General features: G+C 55.3%; 10 protein-coding genes across 10 annotated transcripts; 4 read left to right on the top strand and 6 right to left on the bottom strand.

Moving 5' to 3' along the window:
- Window positions 1–93: 93 nt before the first annotated feature.
- BGZ61DRAFT_411365 (family 22 glycosyltransferase) lies at window positions 94–2,231 on the bottom strand. The gene is made up of 4 exons (XM_046243263.1): window positions 2,140–2,231; window positions 1,823–2,081; window positions 1,348–1,767; window positions 94–1,298 (listed from the first exon to the last, which is right to left on the bottom strand). The coding sequence occupies exons 1-4, from the start codon at window positions 2,205–2,207 to the stop codon at window positions 222–224; spliced, it is 1,824 nt and encodes a 607-aa protein (XP_046111340.1). The 5' UTR covers window positions 2,208–2,231; the 3' UTR covers window positions 94–221.
- A 211-nt stretch (window positions 2,232–2,442) lies between these two features.
- Window positions 2,443–4,555, top strand: BGZ61DRAFT_442206 (Gar1/Naf1 RNA binding region-domain-containing protein). Its single transcript, XM_046244693.1, has one exon. It carries the CDS (start codon window positions 2,686–2,688, stop codon window positions 4,378–4,380), a length of 1,695 nt encoding a protein of 564 aa, XP_046111339.1. The 5' UTR covers window positions 2,443–2,685; the 3' UTR covers window positions 4,381–4,555.
- A 1-nt stretch (window position 4,556) lies between these two features.
- BGZ61DRAFT_411360 (uncharacterized protein) lies at window positions 4,557–6,234 on the bottom strand. Its single transcript, XM_046243262.1, has 4 exons — window positions 5,897–6,234; window positions 5,308–5,840; window positions 5,050–5,254; window positions 4,557–4,996 (listed from the first exon to the last, which is right to left on the bottom strand). Exons 1-4 carry the CDS (start codon window positions 6,071–6,073, stop codon window positions 4,733–4,735), a joined length of 1,179 nt encoding a protein of 392 aa, XP_046111338.1. The 5' UTR covers window positions 6,074–6,234; the 3' UTR covers window positions 4,557–4,732.
- A 954-nt stretch (window positions 6,235–7,188) lies between these two features.
- BGZ61DRAFT_472864 (uncharacterized protein) lies at window positions 7,189–9,126 on the top strand (the record flags this gene model as incomplete). The annotated part of the gene is made up of 2 exons (XM_046248386.1): window positions 7,189–8,667; window positions 8,803–9,126. The coding sequence occupies 2 exons, from the start codon at window positions 7,189–7,191 to the stop codon at window positions 9,124–9,126; spliced, it is 1,803 nt and encodes a 600-aa protein (XP_046111337.1).
- Window positions 9,127–9,334: 208 nt separating this feature from the next.
- Window positions 9,335–10,158, bottom strand: BGZ61DRAFT_490175 (uncharacterized protein; the record flags this gene model as incomplete). Its single annotated transcript, XM_046250303.1, has 2 exons — window positions 9,335–9,982; window positions 10,045–10,158. The coding sequence occupies 2 exons, from the start codon at window positions 10,156–10,158 to the stop codon at window positions 9,335–9,337; spliced, it is 762 nt and encodes a 253-aa protein (XP_046111336.1).
- Window positions 10,159–10,796: 638 nt separating this feature from the next.
- Window positions 10,797–12,083, top strand: BGZ61DRAFT_442201 (uncharacterized protein). Its single transcript, XM_046244692.1, has one exon. The coding sequence runs from the start codon at window positions 10,882–10,884 to the stop codon at window positions 12,022–12,024; it is 1,143 nt and encodes a 380-aa protein (XP_046111335.1). The 5' UTR covers window positions 10,797–10,881; the 3' UTR covers window positions 12,025–12,083.
- Window positions 12,084–14,211, bottom strand: BGZ61DRAFT_502997 (uncharacterized protein). The gene is made up of 2 exons (XM_046251753.1): window positions 13,553–14,211; window positions 12,084–13,500 (listed from the first exon to the last, which is right to left on the bottom strand). Exons 1-2 carry the CDS (start codon window positions 13,978–13,980, stop codon window positions 12,258–12,260), a joined length of 1,671 nt encoding a protein of 556 aa, XP_046111334.1. The 5' UTR covers window positions 13,981–14,211; the 3' UTR covers window positions 12,084–12,257.
- Window positions 14,212–14,393: 182 nt separating this feature from the next.
- Window positions 14,394–16,594, top strand: BGZ61DRAFT_442199 (chaperonin Cpn60/TCP-1 family). Its single transcript, XM_046244691.1, has 3 exons — window positions 14,394–14,620; window positions 14,733–14,818; window positions 14,872–16,594. The coding sequence occupies exons 1-3, from the start codon at window positions 14,533–14,535 to the stop codon at window positions 16,393–16,395; spliced, it is 1,698 nt and encodes a 565-aa protein (XP_046111333.1). The 5' UTR covers window positions 14,394–14,532; the 3' UTR covers window positions 16,396–16,594.
- Window positions 16,595–17,203: 609 nt separating this feature from the next.
- Window positions 17,204–18,171, bottom strand: BGZ61DRAFT_340144 (cytochrome c reductase iron-sulfur subunit; the record flags this gene model as incomplete). The annotated part of the gene is made up of 4 exons (XM_046239283.1): window positions 17,204–17,385; window positions 17,484–17,634; window positions 17,690–17,778; window positions 17,892–18,171. 4 exons carry the CDS (start codon window positions 18,169–18,171, stop codon window positions 17,204–17,206), a joined length of 702 nt encoding a protein of 233 aa, XP_046111332.1.
- A 274-nt stretch (window positions 18,172–18,445) lies between these two features.
- BGZ61DRAFT_411343 (mono-functional DNA-alkylating methyl methanesulfonate N-term-domain-containing protein) lies at window positions 18,446–22,444 on the bottom strand. The gene is made up of 3 exons (XM_046243261.1): window positions 22,215–22,444; window positions 19,071–22,161; window positions 18,446–19,015 (listed from the first exon to the last, which is right to left on the bottom strand). Exons 1-3 carry the CDS (start codon window positions 22,307–22,309, stop codon window positions 18,716–18,718), a joined length of 3,486 nt encoding a protein of 1,161 aa, XP_046111331.1. The 5' UTR covers window positions 22,310–22,444; the 3' UTR covers window positions 18,446–18,715.
- Window positions 22,445–22,777: the final 333 nt, after the last annotated feature.

The following is a 22,777-nucleotide window of genomic DNA, read 5'->3' as shown; positions in this document are numbered from 1 at the left end:
CTTCGATTGTCGCAGATCGAGGGGGCTGTGGACTATACCTCACACAGCTGTCGAGCGTTGTGGGAATTGCGTTGGGCTCCGGCAACGCAGTAATAAAATTGGAACAGGACACTATATTGCAGCTTAGGTATTCTAATCTTAACACATTTCGTCATTTTCTATCAGAGACCGTAAAATACATTGTCCTAATGAAAGGTACCATCTAACGTGCTGTGAATTATTTACTCTTGAGCCGGAATCTCCTGCTTTTTCCGCTGCAGCAGACAATGGCGACCCCATTTTCTTTTATACTGGTCGGGAATGACGCTCAGATCGGGAATCCACAACACTCTTGCCAGAAGGTGGGTGCTGGCAGCGTCGAGGAATGGCTCGCACCGCACGATATCCCAGTTGACATTGTCGGAAATGTAGTCAGGCTCGTTCGGGGGCAGGGGATCAGTTCGCTCAGGATATTGGGTGTCCACTAGGAATGGGCAAAGGCGCAGATCGGTGTACTTGCCCAGGTCCTCCTCGTTGTGGCCATTCATGCCGTTGGTGGGCATCCATGTCCCGCTCCAGAAGCCGAACCCAGTCTCGGCCTCTGAGAACTCGCCAGGCAACAAGCCACGAAACTCGGAGCGAACGAACTTGGCATGCATATCTCTGGGAAGGAAGTAGGATGAGGGAAAGCGATACCACTCTTTCGCAAAGCAGACAGGATCCTCAGGACGGCCAACAACCTCTTGCCCTTCAGCGCTGTTCCAAAGCGGAGAGTAGATCTTCATGGGGGCGGAGTATGCGGAGTAAACCCCGTAGACTCGGGCGACCGCGAGATCCAGGGACAATAACATGACAAGAGTGACCACTCCCAACTTCAGCTTAGCTGGTATTTTTCCAACCAAGGTCTTAGGGTCGGAATTTCCCAATGCAGTCAAGATGATGTGGAGTGAGATGGAGGCGTTCAAGGCGAGGAAGGGATACGCCGGGTACATGAATCTCTCCTCCTTGTGAGGTTGCGCCGTAAAGATGGCGAGCCACATGTAGAATGGAGCGATGAAGATGACCGTCCTCAAGCCAGACTTGGCGCCTTGGGCCGAAGGGGAGACGATCTTTTGGAGAACAAAGAGCGGCAAAGCAAGAAGACCCAGGGCAAACCAGATGTTGAAGTTCAAGGCCAGGTTCTTGAAGTAAAAGGTCCACGGTTCGGTGCCGTACAACTCAGGGCCGCCGGTCGATGAGAAAATGTTGTACTTGACGATGTTCCATGTCACAATCTCAGCTTTCTTGTAGAAGAAAAGGTTGATACTGAAGTCGGCGAACTGGGATTGGTTAGATCAAGACCGAAAGGGAAAGCTACAGGTAACTCACCAACAACACAAGAGCCGACGCAACACCGCGACCGGCCCGAATGAAGGCTGCAAACAAAGCAGCCTTGTCACCAAAGAGGACAAGAATGCCCTCCTCGAAAAGGTACGGTGCGCAAAGCGCAGCAGCAAACGGCCACCCAAAAATGCCCGCCACGGCGAACCAGAACATTCCCATCGAAGTCCTCAGCCCGCCCCGCCAGTTCATAAACGCAGCAGCGCCCAAGGTGACCATGTACATGGCAAAGCTAGACGGGAGGAACGCCGTGCTTGCATGGAAGTTGCCGGGGCTCAAAACGGTGGCGACGAGGAAGAAGATGCCGATGCGACTGTTGAGGGTCGTGCTGGTGACCATGAACAAGATGGTCTGGCACAGAGCGCAGCCGAGGGCCAATCCAAAGCGGATGAAGTAGAATTCGCCAACCTATATTCCGCATGTCAATTGACCAGTATTATACCAGATTCTGCATCGCACAAACCTTTGTCGACTGGGGGAGCAGTCTCCGCACATTCCCAACAATCGCATGCAGCCCGATGTAGAGCCAGCTCCGGATGGCAAAGTCGGGAGAATATTCCCACGTCTGGAGCCCGTAGCCATGGGAGAGGTAGTGCGTCGGCTCCCAGTAGTTGAATGTCTCGTCGCAGTCTTGAATCGGGGCGAACCAGGCAGAAACGAGGCCGGCGGCGAGGAACCAGTAGAAGGCGGAAATGGGCGGGATTCCATAGGCGCTGGGGACTCTGTGTTGGGGCACGATGGTTAGCGACAGATTCTAGGCGTGGGAGAGGAAGCGCATACTTCTTCTTGGCGTGGCTCGCGTCCGGGTGGACGAACTCACGCCGCTCGGGCGCTGTGGTCGGGGCCATTGTGGCCGAGTTATGAGAGTTGCGAGAAGTAAGTTGCAAAATGTGGAATCGTCGTCATGGTGGGCTGCTTTCAACTGTTGGGACACGGCTCCCTGCACTTCCGAGCTCTCGGTAAGCCCTCGGTGAGTGTGGTGGGGTGATAAGGCGTTAGCTCCAACTGGACGCCGAGGATCCACCGCTTATCGCTCACCTTGGTTTTTTTTCTTCCAGAAGCGCAGGGTCCTCTAGCGGCCGCCGCTTTTTACTGCGTCCGCCCAACTTTCTTCTTCAAGAAATCTTTACCAGAGCACTCAAGATCGGACCGACGTATATTGAATCCTGTTCTTACCAGCATTTTTACATTGCATCTTCGCTATAACATCAATCCTACTCAACCGAAACCTCCCAAGTTCCTAACTCTCCCCACCTTGGGGGATAACCCTCGTCGACTCGATCCAACCCGTTTCTCTTACGAACAGAATATCCTGCCGCGACAAACATGTCAGGTTTCCAGATTCCCGGCTTGGGCCAGGCTAAGCCTAACGAGACTCTGCCACCACTCCCGGCCGATCTCCTCATTGCCGCGGCCAGTGCCGAGGGCACCCAAGAGATGGTTGATGCACCTCCGAATGCGACGGTGGGAAGCACAGAGATGACCGACGCCCCTCCGAATGCGACGATCGAACAGACACAGAATGCCGCCGCCCAAGCAGCCAATCCCATCGAGCCTCAACCAGCCCCTTCTGCTGAGCTTGACTCAATGGTCATCGACCAACCCGAAAGCCCACCCTCCCTCACTGGCGCACTCGAAGCCGCCCTCGGAGGACTCGACCCCGTCGCGCCACAGCCCGAGGCCAACCCACCACCCGCCGAGCTCCAGGACGACCAAGGAGAAAACCCACAGTGGGAGATTGACTCCTCGCCGTACGAATCTTCATCAGAATCCAGCAGCTCCGACTCGTCCGACGAGGACTCCGACAACGAGGGCTACGAGCTCCTGGGTGTGGAGGAGACGGCGCGACTTCTAATGCAGGCCGAGGGAGGGTCTGACGACGAGGGCGACAAGGGAGGTAAGGGTTCCAGCTCTGCGCAGCTCCGCACGAAGAACGAAATCGTCGACGAGTTGGTCCCGAAACCCGACGTCACAATTACACCGGAGATGAAGATCGAGGAGCTGGGATTCATTGAGCACATTGTGGAAAGCATCATGCTGGTCAAAGCCAACACTACTGGAGAGTACCAAGTTCTAGACAGTGGCTCCGTGCTCTGCACCGCCGAGCGGGTCGTCATTGGCGCCGTCGCAGAGACGATTGGCAAGGTGCTGCAGCCCATGTACACGGTCCGGTTTTCCTCCGAAGACGAAATCAAGGAGCTCGGCCTGGAGGTGGGAACGAAGGTGTTCTACCCGGCCGAGCACGCCAGCTTCGTCTTCACCGAACCCCTCAAGGCCCTGAAGGGTTCCGACGCCAGCAACCTCCACGACGAGGAAGTGGGCGACGACGAGATGGAGTTCTCCGACGACGAGAAGGAGGCCGAGTACAAGCGCGCGCTCAAGCAGAAGAAGAAGGACAAGTGGAAGAATGGAAAGGGCGCCAAGGAGCCTCACCCCCTGCGGCAAGAGGCCCGACCCGACGGCGGCTTGAACTACGACGACGACGAAGACGGCCCCTACAAGCCGCTCGCGCGCCCGCCGGGCTACGGTACCGGAGCGGCATCGAACGAGACATACGAGCCACCGGCCGGCCGGTCCTTCCAGCGAGGAGGCCGACGCGGAGATGGCAGAGGACGAGGAGGAAGGGGTCGCGGCGGCCGCGGAGGCCGTGGAGGTTTCGGACAATCCCGCGACGGCTACTCCATGCCGCCCCAGAGCGCTCATCAACAACAAGCTCCCGCTCCCCAAGCCCAATGGGGCGGCCCCCAAGCTCCCCCCCAAGGCGTGGCACCCGCGATGCCCAACTTCGGCTTCCAGTTCCCCGGCTGGCCCCAGCAGCCGGCGGCGCCCAACCCACACACGGGCGGCTCTGCCTCCGCTCCTCCGCCGCCGCCTGGCTGGCCGGCTCAGGGCCAGCAGGGAGCTCCCGGCGGCGCCTTTGTCAACCCTGCCTTCTTTGCGGCTCTCATGTCCCAGATGCAGGCCCAGAGCGGCCAGTCGCCGTGGACAACGCCCCAGCCGCCTAACGGTCAGGGCCAGTAACTAGGTTGAAACGAGCGTTTGGGCGAGGGTTAAAAGCACTGTTTTATATCAGGGAATGCATCTAGAGAGGCGCCGGGGATACTGAGTTTCGTAATTATATAGACAAAGGACAGGTTATTCAGAGTCAGACCAGACCTGGCACATAAAATGATACCCATTCATGCACCCACAAACATCACAGGGACATTCAGAGTTGAAGGGATAATGCCCTTTCTACTTAATTCGTAGCAATCTCATGAACCAAAAACAAGAGTCACAGTCTATCCAATCGACCGACCCATTCTATCAAAGTCATTCGCCTTCATCCGACAATCAACCAAATCCAGACGCGCTTTCACTCTTCGATGCCTGCCTACAGGTCGGTCCACTCCTCCTTAGACTCGTCGAACTCGTAGAAGCCGAGCTCGTAAACGAGGCCGAGCGTCATGCGAGCGTGCTCAAGCATATGGTCGAAGGAGAGGTACTTGATGAGGTCATCGCTGGTGTGGATATGGCCGTCGGAGTTCTCAAAGGTAGACTCGATGACAAAGGCAGAGGGGTAGCCAGCCTTGGAAGCAGAGGCGTGGTCGGAGCAGGCATAACCGCACTTGGTCTCTACCCAGGGGATGCCGCAGTACTATGCATCAGGTTAGATATTGTTGAATCAATGAAAGCTGGGGGATGACGAACCTCGTCGATAACGACCTTGATGAACTCAGTCAAGCCTCGGTCGACAAAATCGGTGATAACGCCGACGCTCTCGGGCTGACCAGCGTCCAAAGTCTTCTGGACAAAGCCAGTCATATCCTGCTGAAGCATGGCCTTGACGTCTCGGTCTGCAGCCTCGTAAGACTGGAAGATGGCTTGCGAGCCGAGAAGACCGCCCTCTTCGGCACTATTTGGAGGTTAGACTACGTCCGTCGTTGGGTGGTTTATGGGCATCATTACCTGTACCAGTGGAACTCAATGGTGTTGGGAGCTTTGCCTTCGACAACATCCTTGGAGTTGAGGAGGGCACGGAACACCTCCATGGTGGTGACGGTACCGCTTCCATCATCGTCAGCTCCGGGAGCGGAGAGAATGGAGGGCAGGAAGAGGTTGATGGAGTCCTGGTGAGCGCCAATGACGACGGTCTTGTTGGACTGGCCGGGGATGGTGGCGATAACAGAGTGCTGCTGCCAGGTATGGGGGAAGCTCTCGGCGAAGACGGTGGCGTCGGCCCCAGCCTCCTTGATGATGCTGTTGACCTTCTCGAGGACCCAGTCGGAGGACTGCAGGCCGTAGGAGGACTTGTAGTATCGGGTGTGGAAGCTAGTCAACTTCTCAAGGTTGGCTCTCATGTTCTTCTTGTCGAGGTTCTTGGCGAGAGGAACGACCTCGTCCTGCTTGACGCACTTCTTGGGAAAGGTAACGGCGGCTCGGGCCTTGGCGTTAGCGCCGAGGGTCTGGGTGGCGGTGATGTCCATGAAGTTCTGGCCATTCTGCAGGAAGTGTTAGCAGGCGATTGGGGAGCCGAGCAAAATGCAACAAGACATACACGGCGCATCTCCCACTTCTCGTCCTCGGTGACCCATTGCGTCTTTCCGGGAGCCGTCTCGATCAGGTAGGTCTCCTCGGGGTGGAGGATGACGTTATCGACCTCGGCCGTCTCCAGGAAGCGGGCGGAGATGGCGGGGACGCAGGCGGCGAGGAGCGAAGCTTGGGAGAACTTCATGGTGGATGGGAGTGACGGGCCAGCGGTCTCTAGGGATGTAATTGAGGGTCGGAGTGCAGGCGGAGATGGTGAGAAACAGGCAGACGGAGGTGTTGGGGATGTTGTTGATGGTGTAGGATGCACGGTTGAGCGCTGATCGGAGCGAGCTCGCTCACATGGGCGGCTGGCGCAGGTACCGATTAGCTGATCAGGTAGCTCACCTACCGCTTTGGGCGCAGTGGTCTTGTGACTGTTGACGCACCAAAAAGGTCCTAAACTGCATCGGGAATAGCGCTAAGTTAGGCCCAGGTGCCTGGAGTGTGGGGGTGTTAAGTGGAGGCGATGATGACATGGGCAGGCAGACAGCGTATTGTCATAACCGACAAATAGGTATATCACAGTGGTGGATGAGTCGGTTTATACATTCAATATTCAAGTGTCTACCTTAAAACTCACTGGTTGTGGTTGTTTGCGTGAACCGGTCCTATTTGTGATTTAGACCGCCAACCACGCTGTCCATGGTCAAACACACCCCGTTGGACGGAGAGACCGGGCGGAGACAACCCGTCCACTCTCGGAGATGTCATCCCAGCAGTCAACTCCGAACACAAATCCGTCTATCGAGATTTCTTCTTCCGAAGCGAATTTCAGACCGTAGGAGACACGTCTTCAAAATGCGACAGGGCCCCTACGTTTTCTGTTCCTGAGAACAACACACGTGAATAGCACCCATCAGGAACATGTTTTGGCATCATCAAAGGACGGAAAACAAACTAATGCAAGATCTCTTCATTCGCCTTGTAAGTTTTCAGGGGACTTTATCTGTGTGTAAAACTGGCCATTGTTTAAGTAAATATGCAGGACAAAGCTTCCTGCTTGTTCATGCCCGAGCCTTTGTTAAGCTTTGAGCTTCTCAGAACGGCCATGGCCATTGTTCAGCGGACAGTTCAAGGCTGGCTACAGTATCACCATCAAACGGTGGTGAAGAAAGAAGTATAAATGCTCCATGTATATCGCGTTCCATCGCTGTCTTCTTCTGTAATAAACCAGACTCTACTCAACCGCAGCCACTCGTCTAGTTATCATCTCTTGATCCCCATCAATTCACATCCATCACTTCAACAAAACCTCTTAACATGGCTGGACCAGTCAAGACCAAGCGTGCCCCGGGCCGCAAAAACGCACCCACCCAGTCTATCAGACAAACCCGGGCCCGATCAAGGCTCACCAACGCTCCCCCTCTAATGAACGGCCTCGACGACCGAGGAAAGCCCAAGGACGAGCTAGCCAAAGAACCCGAGAAACTGACTTACAGCGAGGTGCTGGATAATATCAACAAGCAGAAGAAGCAAGTCACCTTCCGGCGCAGTGAGAGCCCCGAGCCGGAAGATCACAATGATCGCAGCGGTCGTCGCCGCCGGTCCGCCCCAGCTCCTCCGTTGAGTGAGAGCTCCAGCAGCGCCTCGGAATATGACGCGCCCGAAGGTGGCAATGGCAAAGACGGATCCGGATCAGGGTCGGGCAAGTCAGCTGCCTCGGAACACAATGCGTCTGAAGACAGTAATGGCGAAGATACCAATGGCGAAGACAAGTCGAACTCAGGCAAGTCAGCTGCCTCTGCACGGGGTACTCCAAGCCGTCATGAGTCCACTGTTCTCCGCTCGTCCAGCTCTTCAGACAGTGACCAAGATGCCGACGACCCAATTTCGCCTACCCTCACTCGGCGTCGTTCCCTGGCATCGGCATCTTCGGTCCCAAACAGCCAAGAAAGAAGTTTCCAAGGTCGGCGTCCCAAGAGCCGCACATTGCCTCCTATCAGAACACTTAACCTCCCCCGTCCTGAGGTCCCAACGAGTAGATTACTCCCCGACGACAGCGCCTGGGATTCCATCGAGAGCAGCTCAGATCAACCCCCATTGGTGGCGAATGGTACCCCAGATGAACCATCAAATTATAGATCCGACCCCCTCAAATTTTCGCCTTTTGTAGATACTTCTCCGACTCGGGCCCCCTACAGCGGCAGTTCTACGGACTCTCGGGGCAGTGTGACAGGCGGTCTCTCTCCAGGAAGAATACCATCTAGGGCTACTCGCCGCAAGAGGAGGCCCACGGCTAACATCGAGCCCCAACTCCCGGAAATCAAGCAGGAGAATTCGGTCTCTCCCCCTCCAGAGTCAGGGGGTGGTGGCACTAGCACTTCCTCTGCCGATTCCTCTGCCCCGGGAAGTTCCGGTGACCAGCAGCGCACGAGGAAGCGGTCTGAAGACGATGAGGGTTCGAGTCCGCAAGCCAAGAAGCGTCGCGCTTCCGAAAATAATTCGAACTCTCCCACTCCGGAATCAGAGAGTAGCAGCTCTAGCAGCTCCCCTGCCCCGGGGTGTTCAGGTGACCAGCAGCGCACGAGGAAGCGGTCTGAGGACGATGATGGTTCTAGTCCGCAAGCCAAGAAGCGTCGCGCTTCCAAGGAGGACGGATTCTTCTATGACGTCGATCCTTCTTCCTCAGCGACGCCGAAGTCTGGGAGCACCAAGAATAACCAGGCGAAGAAGACTCAGTCAACAAAGAGCAACCCCCCCAGTCAGCCAGTTGATGGCCAGAAACCCAAGGCCAAAAGGGTAAGATTTAAGAGCCCTCCAGCGTGAGTCCCGGTACCTCCTCTAAACGCGTGGTGAGCTGAGAAAAGCAGCGAAACCACAGGGCTATACGGATCCGCCCTACGGCCGCGTCTCAACTATGACTGGTACGAGCAGTATCACATCATGGGGGTGGACTGTATCAAGGTCCATCGGTGTCGTAAGGGAGTCTGTCATCAATGTCATGCCAAGTGGCATAGCAGTTGGGCTTGGTACTTCCAAGTGGAAGAAGAGATTGCTCTAACGTTGGAGAACCCCGACCACAGTCTGCATGATACATGCGAAGAAGTGTACGAGGATGGTGACGGGATATTGCCGGATAGGTCAGGCGTGGAGATTGTAAACGGTATGCCTTGTCCACCGAAAGGCGGAAGTGTGCGGGCTCACCCTGTACGCATAGCCAAGAAAAGGCTTCTTCAGATGAAGGCCTTGAAGGAGTAGCTTTGTTTTGAAATCAGTGTTCAACTGCTCGTTTCGAGTTCGCTTTTTTATGTCAGACGTCATGCGTGAAATAGAATAATAGAAAAGTCTTCAACTTACTCCCAGAATTAATTATTAAGACCCTCTCGATTATAAGCGTGAATGTTCGACTTTGGTCAACGGCCAGTGTACTTCGTAGACGCGCCTGTACCGTTCATCAAGCTCCCTCTCACAAGCCCATGTCTTCGTCGCTTCCGTCGTCGTCCTCGCCGCCGGCTCTCTTACTGGCTTCCTCCTCACGTCGGGAGGCTTCAGTACTTGCGCCAACCTTCCTGAGACCCTCAAGAACGCCAATGACGAAGCCTCTGCTCTCGGAGAGCTCCATTGCGCCGACACCCCGCAAGCTCATGACACTGTCCACACCATTCTCCAGCTCGGCCGTACTTGCCCGCATCTTGGCCGCTCTCACCTCCTGCAGATCGCGGAGCAGCGACCTGACCTCGGAAGATGTAGGGATATCGTCTGCGGCATGGGCTAGCAGCATCTCTGCGACCTCGAACCAGTGGAACGGGAGGGCACCCGACGGCGCGTCCGAGGTGCAAGAGGGCAAGAAGGGCGGCGACAGCACAACATCGCCATCCTCTAACGTGTTCAGTCTGCGCGCGTTTCCTAGGCTGTCGGCTCGAACGGGCGGCGGCGGCGGCGGAGCCCAGCGGTTGGGATCGACCTTAGTCTCGTGGAAGATGACGTTGCGGAGGGACTCGGGGTACAGCCACGGCGGCGGCACAATATTCGCCCTGCGCTGTTTCTTCAGGAGCAGCGCCAGCCACAGAGGCAGGTTGGCGCGATGCGGCGGGCGGAGGGTCGGCGTCGAGCCCTGTCCAGCGTGTTAGAAGGCGTGCCATTGCAAGATGGGACGACGCGCTGGGACGCGCTCACCGAGAGGAGATCAATGCCCTCGAGCCGCTGGCGGGGGACGACGGTGACGAGTTCCATTTCGCTCAGGAAGGAGACTTCGGAGGGGACCAGCCCCGTGGGAAGCGGCAATGCCATTGTGGTAGGTTTGGGAGTTGGTGGTTGGTGGTTGGAGTCGACGGCTTGGAGGTTTTTGCAGCATGGGAGCTGTCCATGGTCTGCCCCTCTTCACCACTTCACCATGTGGACCGACCGGACCTCCTCCATTATTCAACCCGACCAACAACAAAGGCTTTTTTTATCCCTAACACTTTAGGAGAGTAAAGAAAATGCGCTAGAATTCCTCGTTACATCCAAGGGAAGGGAGGAGTCGTGTGAGTGTGTAGGTCACCTCATTTAATTCCAGGTTTTCCGAATTAGGACGCGGCGAAGGATGCGTCGCCGGATGAGTCGTGAACGAAGACTCATCGCAACTGCACCATGAGCTAATTTGTCGTCTCACCCCACTCCGTAGCCCTTTACCTCCCCATCGGTCATATTTATCATGATATAGCTCCTGATAAATCGGCCGTATCTAACCTCCTTACTCTACCATCCATTTCCTCCACCTTGTTACGGTGACTCAAATGTGTAGGGTAGCTCGCTCGGGCATGGTGGGGGCGGGGTACTCATCATGGGAAGGGCGGGACAGTGGGTTTTGACATCGGCTTCCATGGACTTCGGAGGGTCTACTACCAGCGAACAGCGTAATTGATATAGATACCTACATATATATAGATACATCTGAAGCTATCGCTCAACCTAAACCTCCAACCTCACCCTTCCAACTTCCAACTGCACACTCTCGTACCTCCCATCATCATGGCCTCCCACGAGAACCTCCCCCCCGTATCCTCCCCCACCATCATCCTCACCGTCCCCACTGAGTATGAGCAGCGTCGCATATGGCGAGCCACCCACTCGCATTGGGGCGCCGCTGTCCCCATCCAAGACTACGTCGATCGCGAGGTGGCCCTTCTCGAGGCTCCCCTCGCTCGTAATGGAGGTTTGACACCCTGGATGCTCACAGACGGGAGTCTAGCCCCCGACAGCCGTCCTATCCTCTCCAGCTTCGAGGCTTATAGGAAGCGGGCCCTTGTAGCCAACAAGGATGGCGCCGTAAGAGAGGTTACTTCTTATGGTGTTGCGAGTGTCTATACCTTTACCGAGTGTCGAAAAAAGGGATACGCGCGCAAGATGATGGAACTCTTCGCTGAACAACTCCGCGCCGTACAGGAGAAGAAAGAGGGGGATGCGGCCCTCTCAGTCCTGTGGTCAGATATTGGCAAGGATTTCTACAGCTCCATTGGATGGAAACCATTTCAGAGCGCGTACCTTGAGTTCCCGATAACTAAGGCCTCAATTGTGCCGGACGGGAACCTGAAGCTCATCAACTTCGAGGATCTCCCCTCCCTCGCCGCCAAGGACGAACAACTACTGCGCAACAAAATCTCCAAACCCTCCTCCAAGGTACGCGCCGTCATCGTCCCCGACTTGGATACCCTGCAATGGCACCTCATCCGCGAGGACTACATGTGCAAGTACATATTCTCTCGCACACCATCCATCCGCGGTGCCATCTACACGCCAGCCAACGCCCCCGACTCTCGAGTCTGGGCCATTTGGTCCCGTGCCTTCTACGGCGGCCTCGCCAAGCCAGAGAAGAACACATTGTATTTCCTGCGCTTCGTGATCGAGAACGAGGATATCTCAGATGAGGAGCTGGCCAAGGGTATCCAGGCAATTGTTAGCGTCGCACAAAAGGAGGCTCCAGAGTGGAAGTGTGCTAAGGCTGAGATTTGGAACCCTGGCGAGCGGGTGAAGAGGGTGGCAGAGGGGATTGAGGAACTTGGAGCCCAGTTCAAGATTAGAGATTACGACAATCTCCCTAGTTTGCAGTGGTTTGGCAATGGCTCTGTTGACGACGTTGAGTGGGTCGCCAGCGAAAAGTATGCGTGGTGTTAGAACGAGAACATAAATCGACATTCAAGTCAACGAAATCAATTAGATATAGAACATGAAGAGTTTTATTTTCGTCTCTTGGATCTAATATCGTTTTTATTTCCTTGCCCAGATACCGCCCACCGCCCCATTTCCTTGTCATAGTCATATCAGGCCGTAATCAATCACACAGGAGTATCGTAAACATGCCTGGCTAACTCCTCTCGCTCCTCGCCGAAAATCACCTTTCACGCCCTCTAGTAGCTTCGTCCAAACATGGTCCACTTGTCCGCGTTACGCTCGCACTCTGGGCTGAGGCACTTGGTCTCGCCAACGACAATGCCCTCGGGCTGCTCGAAGGGAACGCAGAGACTCTTCATGCCCATGGTGGCAGCCTTTTGGTTCTCGGCGACATCGGGCTGATCATCGGTTCGGGTGGTCAACTCCTTGATGCGCTCCTCACACTTGGGCTCTCCGCAGAAGGGGATGAGGACGACGTTCTTGTTGTCAAGGGCAGGGAGAACCTCCTCCCACTTGGTAATCTGAATGCGGTGCTCTCGGAAGGCAATCTCGGCCTTGGTGTACATGTCCTTCTGGATCGTCTCGAGAAGCTCGGGGATCTTGGTCGCGATATCCGCCAGGGGAATGATGCCCTTCTCACCAGTATCACGTCGGGCAAAGCTGACAACCTCCTTGGCAGCATCCTTGGGGCCGAACTCGAGTCGCAGAGGAACACCCCTGAGCTCCCAGTCGTTGAATTTCCAGGCGGGAGTGTAGCCCTCTCGCCAGTCAGACTCGGCACGGACGCCGGCCATCTTAAGGGTGGATCGGATCGCATCGACCTGGTCCTCGTGCTTCTTGCGGTCCTCAGGGGTGGTGTTCTTGTTGATGCCGACAGGGATGATGACGCTCTGGATCTTGGCGACACGGGGAGGGAGCACCAGACCCTTGTCGTCACCGTGGATCATGACCATGACACCGATGACACGGGTAGAAAGACCCCACGAGTTTTGCCAGACGTGGATGTGAGAGCCCTTGTTGGCAGGGTCCTCGACGGTGATGTCGAACATCTTGCTGAAGTTCTGGCCAAGGGCGTGAGAGGTGGCACCCTGAATACCACGGCCGTTGGATGGGATATAGCCTTCGACAGTGGTGGTGTAGTATCCACCAGCGAACTTCTCATTCTCGGTCTTTCGGCCGCGAACAACGGGGACGGCGAGCAGCTGCTCGTAGACGCCAGCATAGAGCTCGAGAATCTCCAACACCTCCTTGCCAGCAAGCTCCTCGGTCAAGTGAGCAGTGTGGCCCTCCTGCCAAAGGAACTCTCGGGTTCGGAGGAAAGGGGTGGTTTGCTTGGCCTCCCAGCGCACGACGGAGTTCCACTGGTTGAGGCGGAAGGGAAGATCTCGGTGGCTGCGGATCCACTTGCTGTAGTAGGGGTACATGACGGCTTCCGAGGTAGGACGAACCGCGACGGGAACCTCGAGGTCCTTGTCACCGCTGCAAGCATGTTAGCGGAAGTGGCTTGTTGGTCAACATGTGTGGTGCTTACGCCTTGGTCACCCAAGCAAGCTCGGGGGCGAAGCCTTCGACGTGGTCCTTCTCCTTCTCGAGAGACTTGGCAGACAGGAACATGGGGAAGTTGGTCTCCTCAACACCCATGGCCTCGATGTTGGCCTGGAACCATTTGCGAATCTCGTTCCAGATGTGCATGGAGATGGGACGAAGAATGAAGAAGCCGGAGATTTCCTGGTAGTACTCGACCATCTCGGCCTTGAGGACGACCTCCTGGTACCATTGTGGGAAGTTTTCGGCCTTGGAAACGGTGATGCCGATGATGTCGTCGGTCTTCTTGCCACCAACGACGGGAAGGCTGGCCTGCTTGGCGGCCTTTGCAGCCTTCTCAGCGGCGAGGCGCGCCTGCTTCTCGGCCTTCTTCAGGGCGCTCTTGGAGGGCTCGGCGGGGGCTGCCTCGGACATTGTGTTGGGATATCGCGTAGTGTTTGGCTAAAAGAGGAAGAGAATCGAAAGAAATCGCAACCGAGGCGGAAGGCGGAAGAAGAGTTCGCGTCACAAAGATCACGAAGAAGGAAGAGGGAGGAGTCAAGTTGTCGTGGAGGGGGAGGGGTGAAAGATATGAGTCGAGGCGGAATCGGGCAGTGACTCTGTGCTCTGCCCCGCAGTGAACTTGGAGGGAGTGTGTATCGGAGGGGCAGCCGCTGAAATTCCAGGCCCAATTCTGACACCAGCCAATGGCGGGGCAATTTTGGGGGCTTTCCTTCCTCCCTGTTCCTGGGGCGTGTTAACAAGGCCCGTGCCCTTCAGCCAGGGACACACATGGAAGGAGAAAGGCCCCGGCGCCGGAACAACGCCCCCCTCCGACAAAAAAGTCGAGGGGCACGCCCACACCTGCACAGGAGCTTCACAGCTTCTAGAGCCAGGCAGAATTTCCTGACGCTTCGCTATCCCGCTCCACCTCTCCAACGTTGACGAAGCCGCCATCCCCCGTCAACGCCCCGAATAGCTGCAGCCATGGCCTCCATGTTCGAGCAGCCCCGAAACGGCACCCTTTTCCTGGGTGGCCAGAAGATCTCTGGCTCAGATATCCGCGACCAAAATGGTACGTCCAAGTGTGTTAGGGGGGGAATGTGGGGGGGTTCATGATGGCGGCGGTGATGAACCAGCTGGAAGTTGACAACATGGAAACATGTGCTGACCGATTCGTGCCACAGTCATGGCTACCCAAGCGATCGCAAACGTCGTCAAGAGTTCCTTTGGTCCCAGCGGCCTCGACAAGATGATGGTGGACGATATTGGTGTAGGCTATCCCCCGACACCGTGCTGTCTCTCCTTCTCACATAGCCAACCTAGGATGTCACCGTCACCAACGATGGTGCTACCATCCTCAGCCTTCTCGATGTCGAGCACCCCGCCGGCAAGATTCTCGTCGACCTGGCCCACCAGCAGGATAAGGAGGTCGGTGACGGTACCACCTCCGTCGTCCTGATCGCCGCTGAGCTGTTGCGACGAGGCAACGAGTTGATGAGGAACCGGATACACCCCACCACCATCATTACTGGCTACCGACTTGCCCTCCGAGAAGCCGTCAAGTACCTCAACGAGAACGTTAGCATCAAGGTGGAAAACCTCGGCCGAGAATCCCTCATCAACATCGCCAAGACCTCCATGTCTAGCAAGATCATTGGCGCTGACTCTGAATTCTTCTCCAACATGGTCGTTGATGCCATGCACGCTGTCAAGTCTACCAACAACCGCAACGAGGTGAAATACCCTGTCAAGGCCGTCAACATCCTCAAGGCCCACGGAAAGAGTGTTCTGGAGTCCGTCCTGGTCAAGGGCTATGCTTTGAATTGCACTGTCGCCTCCCAGGCGATGCCTACTCGGATCCAGGATGCCAAGATCGCTGTTCTGGATATGAACCTGATGAAGGAGCGCATGAAGCTGGGTGTTCAGATCCTCGTCGACGATCCTCAACAGCTCGAGCAGATCCGAGCGCGTGAGTCTGGCATGGTCCAAGACCGGGTGGAGATGATCCTCAAGGCTGGTGCCAACGTTGTCCTTACCACTAAGGGTATCGATGACCTGGTGCTGAAGATGTTTGTCGAGAAGGGTGCTATGGCTGTCAGGAGATGTAAGAAGGAGGATCTACGACGAATTGCCCGGGCGACCGGTGCTACTTTGCTGAGCACCTTGTCCGACCTCAACGGTGACGAGAAGTTCGACCCCTCGTACCTGGGTTATGCCGAGGAGGTTGTCCAGGAGCGTATTTCTGACGATGAGTGCATTCTCGTCAAGGGAACCAAGGCCTTCTCCTCCGCCTCCTGCATCCTCCGTGGCCCCAACGACTACACTCTCGATGAGATGGAGCGTTCGGTGCACGATTCGCTCTGCGCGGTCAAGCGAACCCTGGAGAGTGGCAGCATCGTCCCCGGTGGCGGTGCTGTGGAGACTGCCCTTCACATCTACCTCGAGGAGTTTGCCGGCACTGTCGGATCCCGAGAGCAGCTTGCCATTGGCGAGTTCGCCCAGTCGCTCCTCGTCATTCCCAAGACTCTGGCTGTCAACGCCGCCAAGGACTCCGCAGAGCTTGTTGCCCAGCTGCGATCAAGGCACGCACTGTCGCAACGCATCCAGGAGGGTGACGCAAGTGAAGACGAGAAGACCATTGCCAAGAAGAAGGGCTACAAGAACTACGGTCTGGATCTCACTCGCGGCAGGGTTGTCGACGAGGTGAAGATTGGTGTGCTAGAGCCCAGCATGAGCAAGATCCGACAGCTCAAGAGTGCCGTCGAGGCTTGCATCAGCATCATGCGTATTGATACCCTGATCAAGTTGGATCCCGAGGTGCAGCAGGACGACGGACACGGCCACTGATGAAATATAATGAAATGGGACAGTCAGGTATAGAATTTAAAAAGCTGGCAACCTGTCTGTGCATCTCTGCATTGTCTCTTCTCTCATGTACCCCGGCGTGATGTTCCTAGGCATGACTGCACATATAATGCCACCGCACACAAGCACTCGGCCTTTAGCTGAGATAATGAGAACCAACATTCATTGCAACTAGACTAATTCCTGCGTCCATGATTTTTCCAGTATATCCATCACCTTCATCGATTATTGTGAGAAACGTGTCCGCTGCGAGAAGCATCCCTAGAGATTCGCCCATCTACTATCGGAGAGGTCAGGTGTGTTGTTCATCTCTCAATGCCCGAGAGAAGGTCGTAACCTGCATATCAAGTGAACAGACTCCGATTGGCTTCTCTTCATATATGTTCTTATTGATCCAAAGCCAGGTCACTGCAATGTGCATATCGTCTGAAATAACAGAGAGTAAGTCCTGGTGGACAAGGATCCTAGTGGACAAGGATCTTGATGGAACGACTGCACAGGAACAGCAACGCAGACGTGTTGAACAATATGCATAGCGTGCCAACGCAATAAATATCAATTATTCAACCCCCACACGCAGGATTGGCCTCGAACACTCCATCCCGCTCGCCACCCCTTGAGCCCGTCGACTGAATTTCCCTAGGACGTTTTATTTTTATACAAGGGGACCGAGGCCACGTCTAAGAAACAGTAGGTGCGCGCACCGGGGCATGTTGTAATTCTCCCCGCCAGTCTATGCTCCTCCATCGCAAGAAATCCTCCCCCCCTTATTCTTACACCCCGTTCCATCTTAACCGACGACCAGCTTGCCCTCCTCGGGGAACTCGTACTCGGGGATCTCGAGGTTGAGAGGGGCGGGTCCCTTTCTTATACGGCCGGAGATGTCGTAGTGAGAACCGTGGCAGGGGCAGAACCAGCCACCGAAGTCACCGGCCTCACCAATGGGGACACAACCCAGATGGGTGCAGACACCTGAGGAGCGAATGTTAGCATCAAGTGCCTCGATTCCAAAATCCTACCTCTGCACAGAAACGAGTGCAGCAATCGGCTTAGATGGTTGAGTTACGTACCCAGCATGACAAGCCACTCGGGCTTCTTGACACGGTCGGCATCCTGTTCCTGGTCTCGTAGAGTGCTGATGTTGACCTTGTTCGCGGAGTCGATCTCCTCCTGGGTTCGGTGTCGGATAAAGACGGGCTTTCCTCGCCACTTGATGACGACCTGCGGATATTTAATGATGTTGTCTTGATAGCTTGCCTAGTACACGCCAACTCACGTTCTTGCCCTCGGGAATGGAGGTGAGATCCACCTCAACCTTGGCCATGGCCAGAACATCGGCAGAGGCCGACATGTTGACCAAGAACTCTGTGATTCCGACGTCAGCACCATCAATTGACCAGGCTAGATGCATTGCCAGCTCCTGGAAGGACCAATTGAAGCTCAATGGCAACGTATCCGCAAGAACCGAAGCCACCCACCTTGCACAGTGCTCTTGGCACCAGCGGCACTGACGGCACCGAGGGCTCCAACCATAAAGTACGAGTACAGCTTGTTCTTGTTCTCGCCGTTCTTGGAGACGTAGGCGCCGAAGTTGGGGATCTGGGAGCCCTTGGACTCGCCCTTGAAGGGGCTCGAGTATCCCGAGGCCGTCGCGCTGTCGGGGCGCATGGCGGTGGTGCTGAGGGCGCGCACGGCGGGCACGGCCGGCTTGGCTGCCGAGCGCAGGCACAGGCGAGAAGCGGTCGCGAGAGTCGCCATCGTGAGGGTCGGGGTGGTGGCGTTGGCGGAAGGGGTCGTCGAAGGAGAGGTTGAGGTCTTTTCCTTGGTGGTATCGGCTGATGATGCTTTGCCGAAAGTTTTGGGTGAAAAGTGCGGCCTGAGGCTGCAAATCAGCTTCAAGCTCCGAAATTGATTGCCCGTGATTGGTCCGGTCGATTTCGGGTGGGGCTTCCGAACTCTCCCGGGATCTGGGCCCTTGACGGCATCCGCTGATTCATTCGCTGTTGAGCAACCAAGACGCTGCATCGGTGGATTGGCGAGCAAAAGAACTGTTATTCTACATTGCATCATTGTACTCTATGCATCCTAAACATTTCCGACATCATCATCTCTATAATACGGCTCAATTGGTGTTGCACCTGAGTTCCTGTGTGCGAGCCCATTCTGACCAATAGCCGTCGACCCTTTCGTCCTTTACGTCCAGCCAGGGCGAGTGGATGCTGGGATCAGGGCCAGGGCGCCAGCTCCGTGACAACAAGCCCAAAATAGCCACCATGGCAATCAACGCCTCCAACACTCCGTCTCAATGCATCCTTCGTAACTCCTCAACCACGTTTCGCATGTCTTCGACACTAGGTCCCAGGCCTTCGCATACTAACTCCTGCTTCCCCTCATCCATGTCCAAAAATCTTTCCACCATCTCGCCGTCTATGAAGCGGTACGGGCCATCGCTTTCCCGCGCCTCATTTCGGAACGAACGCCAATCTTTAAAGGCAATGTTTCCGGGTACGTTAATGTACTGCTCCAGCTTCGATTGGAACGTCATCAAAAGATCTTGGTATTGCGGTGAAATGTCCCCGTACAGATAGAGAGAGCCTTCGGCCTGGCATCTGTTAGTGTCATGACCTTCTGTTTTCAACAAGATATGAATTGCTTACCGATCCTAAGAAGGCTCTTGGAGAGACGACCGAGCTTTTGTTGACCGGAACATGCAATTTCCGAATTTGGTTGATTTGTTCGCCAATGTTGATCTCGCTCGTCACCTCCAACCGACTCCGGTCCTGTTCTGTGGGAGCATCCGCGTTCCGGTGAAGAACGATGAGGTTACCCTGCGCATCTGCCTCTAGCCACCTTTCGTCATCCAAATTACAGACAGAAGTTGCCCATCCAAGATCATAATGACGCGCGCGCTCTTCAAGCTTAGCCTTGTTTCCGTCTTGCGGCGGAACAAACTCGACTAATGATAGGGATTGCATCAAGTCAACAACACCAATCATGTTGCCTGAGATGTCCAGATCTATCGGGTACGCCGCGGGACGATAAGCCGCGAGTTTCTGTAGGGACCCAGAACTGCTCGTCTCTTGAACGTATTTGTAAACAATGACCGTCTTCGACAGGCCTGCCACAACATAGTCGTCCATCATCCGCAAGCAGCGACATGAACCCTTCAGGTTGTGGGATACGATCTGGTAGACCTGTCGATTCTCATCAACACCAAGGACTAAAATTCGACCTTGGGACTCTCCCGCCTCTTTAACTTCGCCGTCGTTGATGAAGCTTGTTCCAACGATGAACCTCTCTGCTGGGTTGCCGCTAACGTCAGGCAACTCCGCGCGAATCACGCACTCCACCATCTCAAGGGAACTGGCATTCAGCACAAATGGCTTCCCCAGCTCCTGGAAGATGATTTCGTCAACAAGCTTAAAAGAACTTGTGATATTCTCTTGATTTCCGTCGAGCTCCTTCTTGATGCAGCCCAAACCGAAGGCCTTGAGGCCTGGAGAGTATGCCACCCTTCTCACGGTTTCTTTCATCGGCAACGCTTTCACGTGGGTGAGCCGTTCCTTGTCGACATGACAAATTCTGACATGGTCATCTGTAGATAAGACAATGGAGTCGGGGAAAGCGTGCGAGTCGAAGGGAGCGACGAATGTGGCGTCGTCGGCGGTGGTCGCAGAGTATACTATCCGGCCCTCGGCACTGTAGATGAGACTTGCATGTTCAGTGGTTGCAAACACATTGGAGGTGCCATCTTCTTGTGGTAGAATGTGTAACCGGGCTGGGTTGCTTCCCAACGTGACACTTTTCCGACCAGAGACGGCAAATCCCTTGGTGGAGACGTTAAAAGTGACGACATTGCCGTCCTCCATGGCGATCAGCAGGGTTGGGCCGGCAGTTTCTGGAGGATGGAGCTGAACGAGCGCAATATCTCGTGGCACAGTGGCGCTATCCTCGGTTTGTCTCATAGATTCCCCATGGAGGGGATCCAAGGAAGCCATATCAATCAAGGATATTCGACCTGTCGACCACCAGCCAACCACGCCCAAATCTGGCGGATCGCGAGCCGCATGGATGCAAGATATTTGATCCGGTTGCCCAGAGGTAGAGTAATGCTGGGCCTCCTGGGAACGGGTAGAGAGATTTTGCAGCAGATTCAGGGATACCAACGTGGTGCCATCAACTGATAGCAAGGCCCATTTGCTATTTGCAGATGCTCTGGTGATGGACTTTCCAGGAGGGGTGCTCCATGAGCTAACAGTAACACCACTCTCAGGATCCAGTAAAAGGACGGCCTTTGGGATGATCTGTAGTACCTGCCCATTAGGCAGGTTCATGGCCAATAGAGTCTCAGTATCCTGAACCATGCCCTGGAACGAGTACACCTCTTCAATGCCGCCTTCAGTATCGAAGCTGAAGATTCTAGTCTCGGCAATGGACGCGATGACTAGGGTATCGACCAGGTCAGACCCGTAGGAGTGCAGTGTGAATAAGGCCCTCGTCCCATCCAACTCGTCCAAGATCCCCCTATCTTCCAGACCAACGCCGCTCCGAATACTTCGGAGGGTTCCATCTCGGTATGCACCGCAGCCTGCAACGATCCTGGACTGACCCGAGGAAAAGGCATTCCCGGCCTGGGAATCCCCTTCTCTGTTGCCCATGTCCATGATCGAAAAGTCCATGATCGGAGCGTTGTTGGAGAGTGACTTTATCAACATGATCGTGCTGGATTCAGGGTCGACTTGGAATAACTGCGAGTCGCCATGATGTGAAGCCACAAAGAGGGTATTGTTGCCCATATAAACTAGACTGGATGCTCTTGAAGTGATTGCAATGGAGTCCTGGAACTTTAGAGGTGAAAGTGTCATTCCCGTCACCACAACACCGGTAGCCTCAACTGTTGTTTCGATGGTGAGCATGTCGAGGCGACCGTAATCATCTGCCAGAAAGTAATGGGTGCCGTCGTATTCGGCCCATGCCACAAAGATCTTGGGGTCCTTGAGGCCAGATGACACACTCATGTACGTCAAGCTGTCAAAGTACGTTAAGAGAGTTTCTCCGACAACGAGAAGGCCGCCCAGGTGAGCCTTAGCCCCTTCGTTGTTTCGTACATGGTATCGTTTCTCTTCATCGACCGGGATCGGGATCAACATGGATGCGTAAGGGTCGGGAATGACGATATCGAGTTCTCGATCCCTATACGGATCAAACTTGGAGACTTCTCCGCCCTTGTCATCCTTGGTCAGCCTGTAAATGGCGACTCGAGCCTCCTCCTGATCCAAATTCGCCTTGTATAGGAAGGCAATCTTCGGGTGCCCGGTGCGGCTGTGGATGAACGTGCTAGCCTTCATCCATAGCTCCGTTAACCGGACTTGGTCCAGAGCCTCCAACCTAGTCGTAGAGCCTTTGCGTGTTGGCAGCCGAAACACGTTCAGCACTCCCTCCCAAAGGTGCATGGCCAGGAAACGTCCAGTCGGATCCACCAAACATTTGTTCTGGCTCTGGGAGTGGCGCATGTATGGCTCTGAGTTGTCCTCGACCACGCGATCGATCGTGTCAAGCTGGTTCGTCTCGGGATTCCAAACCAGGTTAAAGTATTGTAATCGATCGGTGCCGACGAAGAGGAGATCGGTCTCGGTGCCTTTCGGCTGCAGACGCTGCAGCATGGATATCGTGCCGTGGATCAGCTTCGTGTGGATGCATGTCATACCATCCTCGGCGAGGCGCCATACTTCGAGACGGTTTGTCTTGCTGTCGGGCTTCATCAGTATCTCTCGGGCATCATTGCGGCGGACGTGGCTTACGCAATGACGAGGTCGTCGATATCGGGCGAGAGAAGCTTGGCCCGCAGCGCATGCCGGATGCTGGTAGCTCTGTGTATGGGCGCGACGTACGCCATGATTCTTTATCCAGCGGCAGTACGCAGGCGGAGAGCGGAAGGTGGAGGATGGAGGTGAGGAGTTGGTGAGGGTTGCTCCTGACGAGAGCAAGTCTAGGAGCTTCACGCCCTAGGCTGCTCGAAAGTTGAGGTGCGTCAATGACGCCGGAGTTAGGACGAAGCAGCGTGCGCAGTGGGGCGTTGGCGCTAAAAATTGCCGACTCCTCCGCTGTTAGCACTGACCCTTAGGCTCTTTAGCGGGGTCGAAGTGCCAGGGTCGATTCCATTATTTGTTCTGTATCATGGAACCTGCATCTTGTGTGTCCAACAGCCTTACGTTTTTTCTAGACTCGGGTAATCGGTTCACAACCCGGCCTGCATGACCTTACGGGATAATTCCATGCGGTCCTGAAATCTGCCTGTGGAGATAACCCGGTCCCTGAGGATGTTACAGCCGGCAATCCAGGCACGTCACGGGACCGAGAATGG

Source organism: Ilyonectria robusta (genome assembly GCF_021365365.1).
Source record: "Ilyonectria robusta strain PMI_751 chromosome Unknown BGZ61scaffold_2, whole genome shotgun sequence".
NCBI classification, from domain to species: Eukaryota; Fungi; Ascomycota; class Sordariomycetes; order Hypocreales; family Nectriaceae; genus Ilyonectria; species Ilyonectria robusta.
Note: the sequence above shows the minus strand (reverse complement) of the source record. Positions and strands in the feature narration are given on the sequence as shown.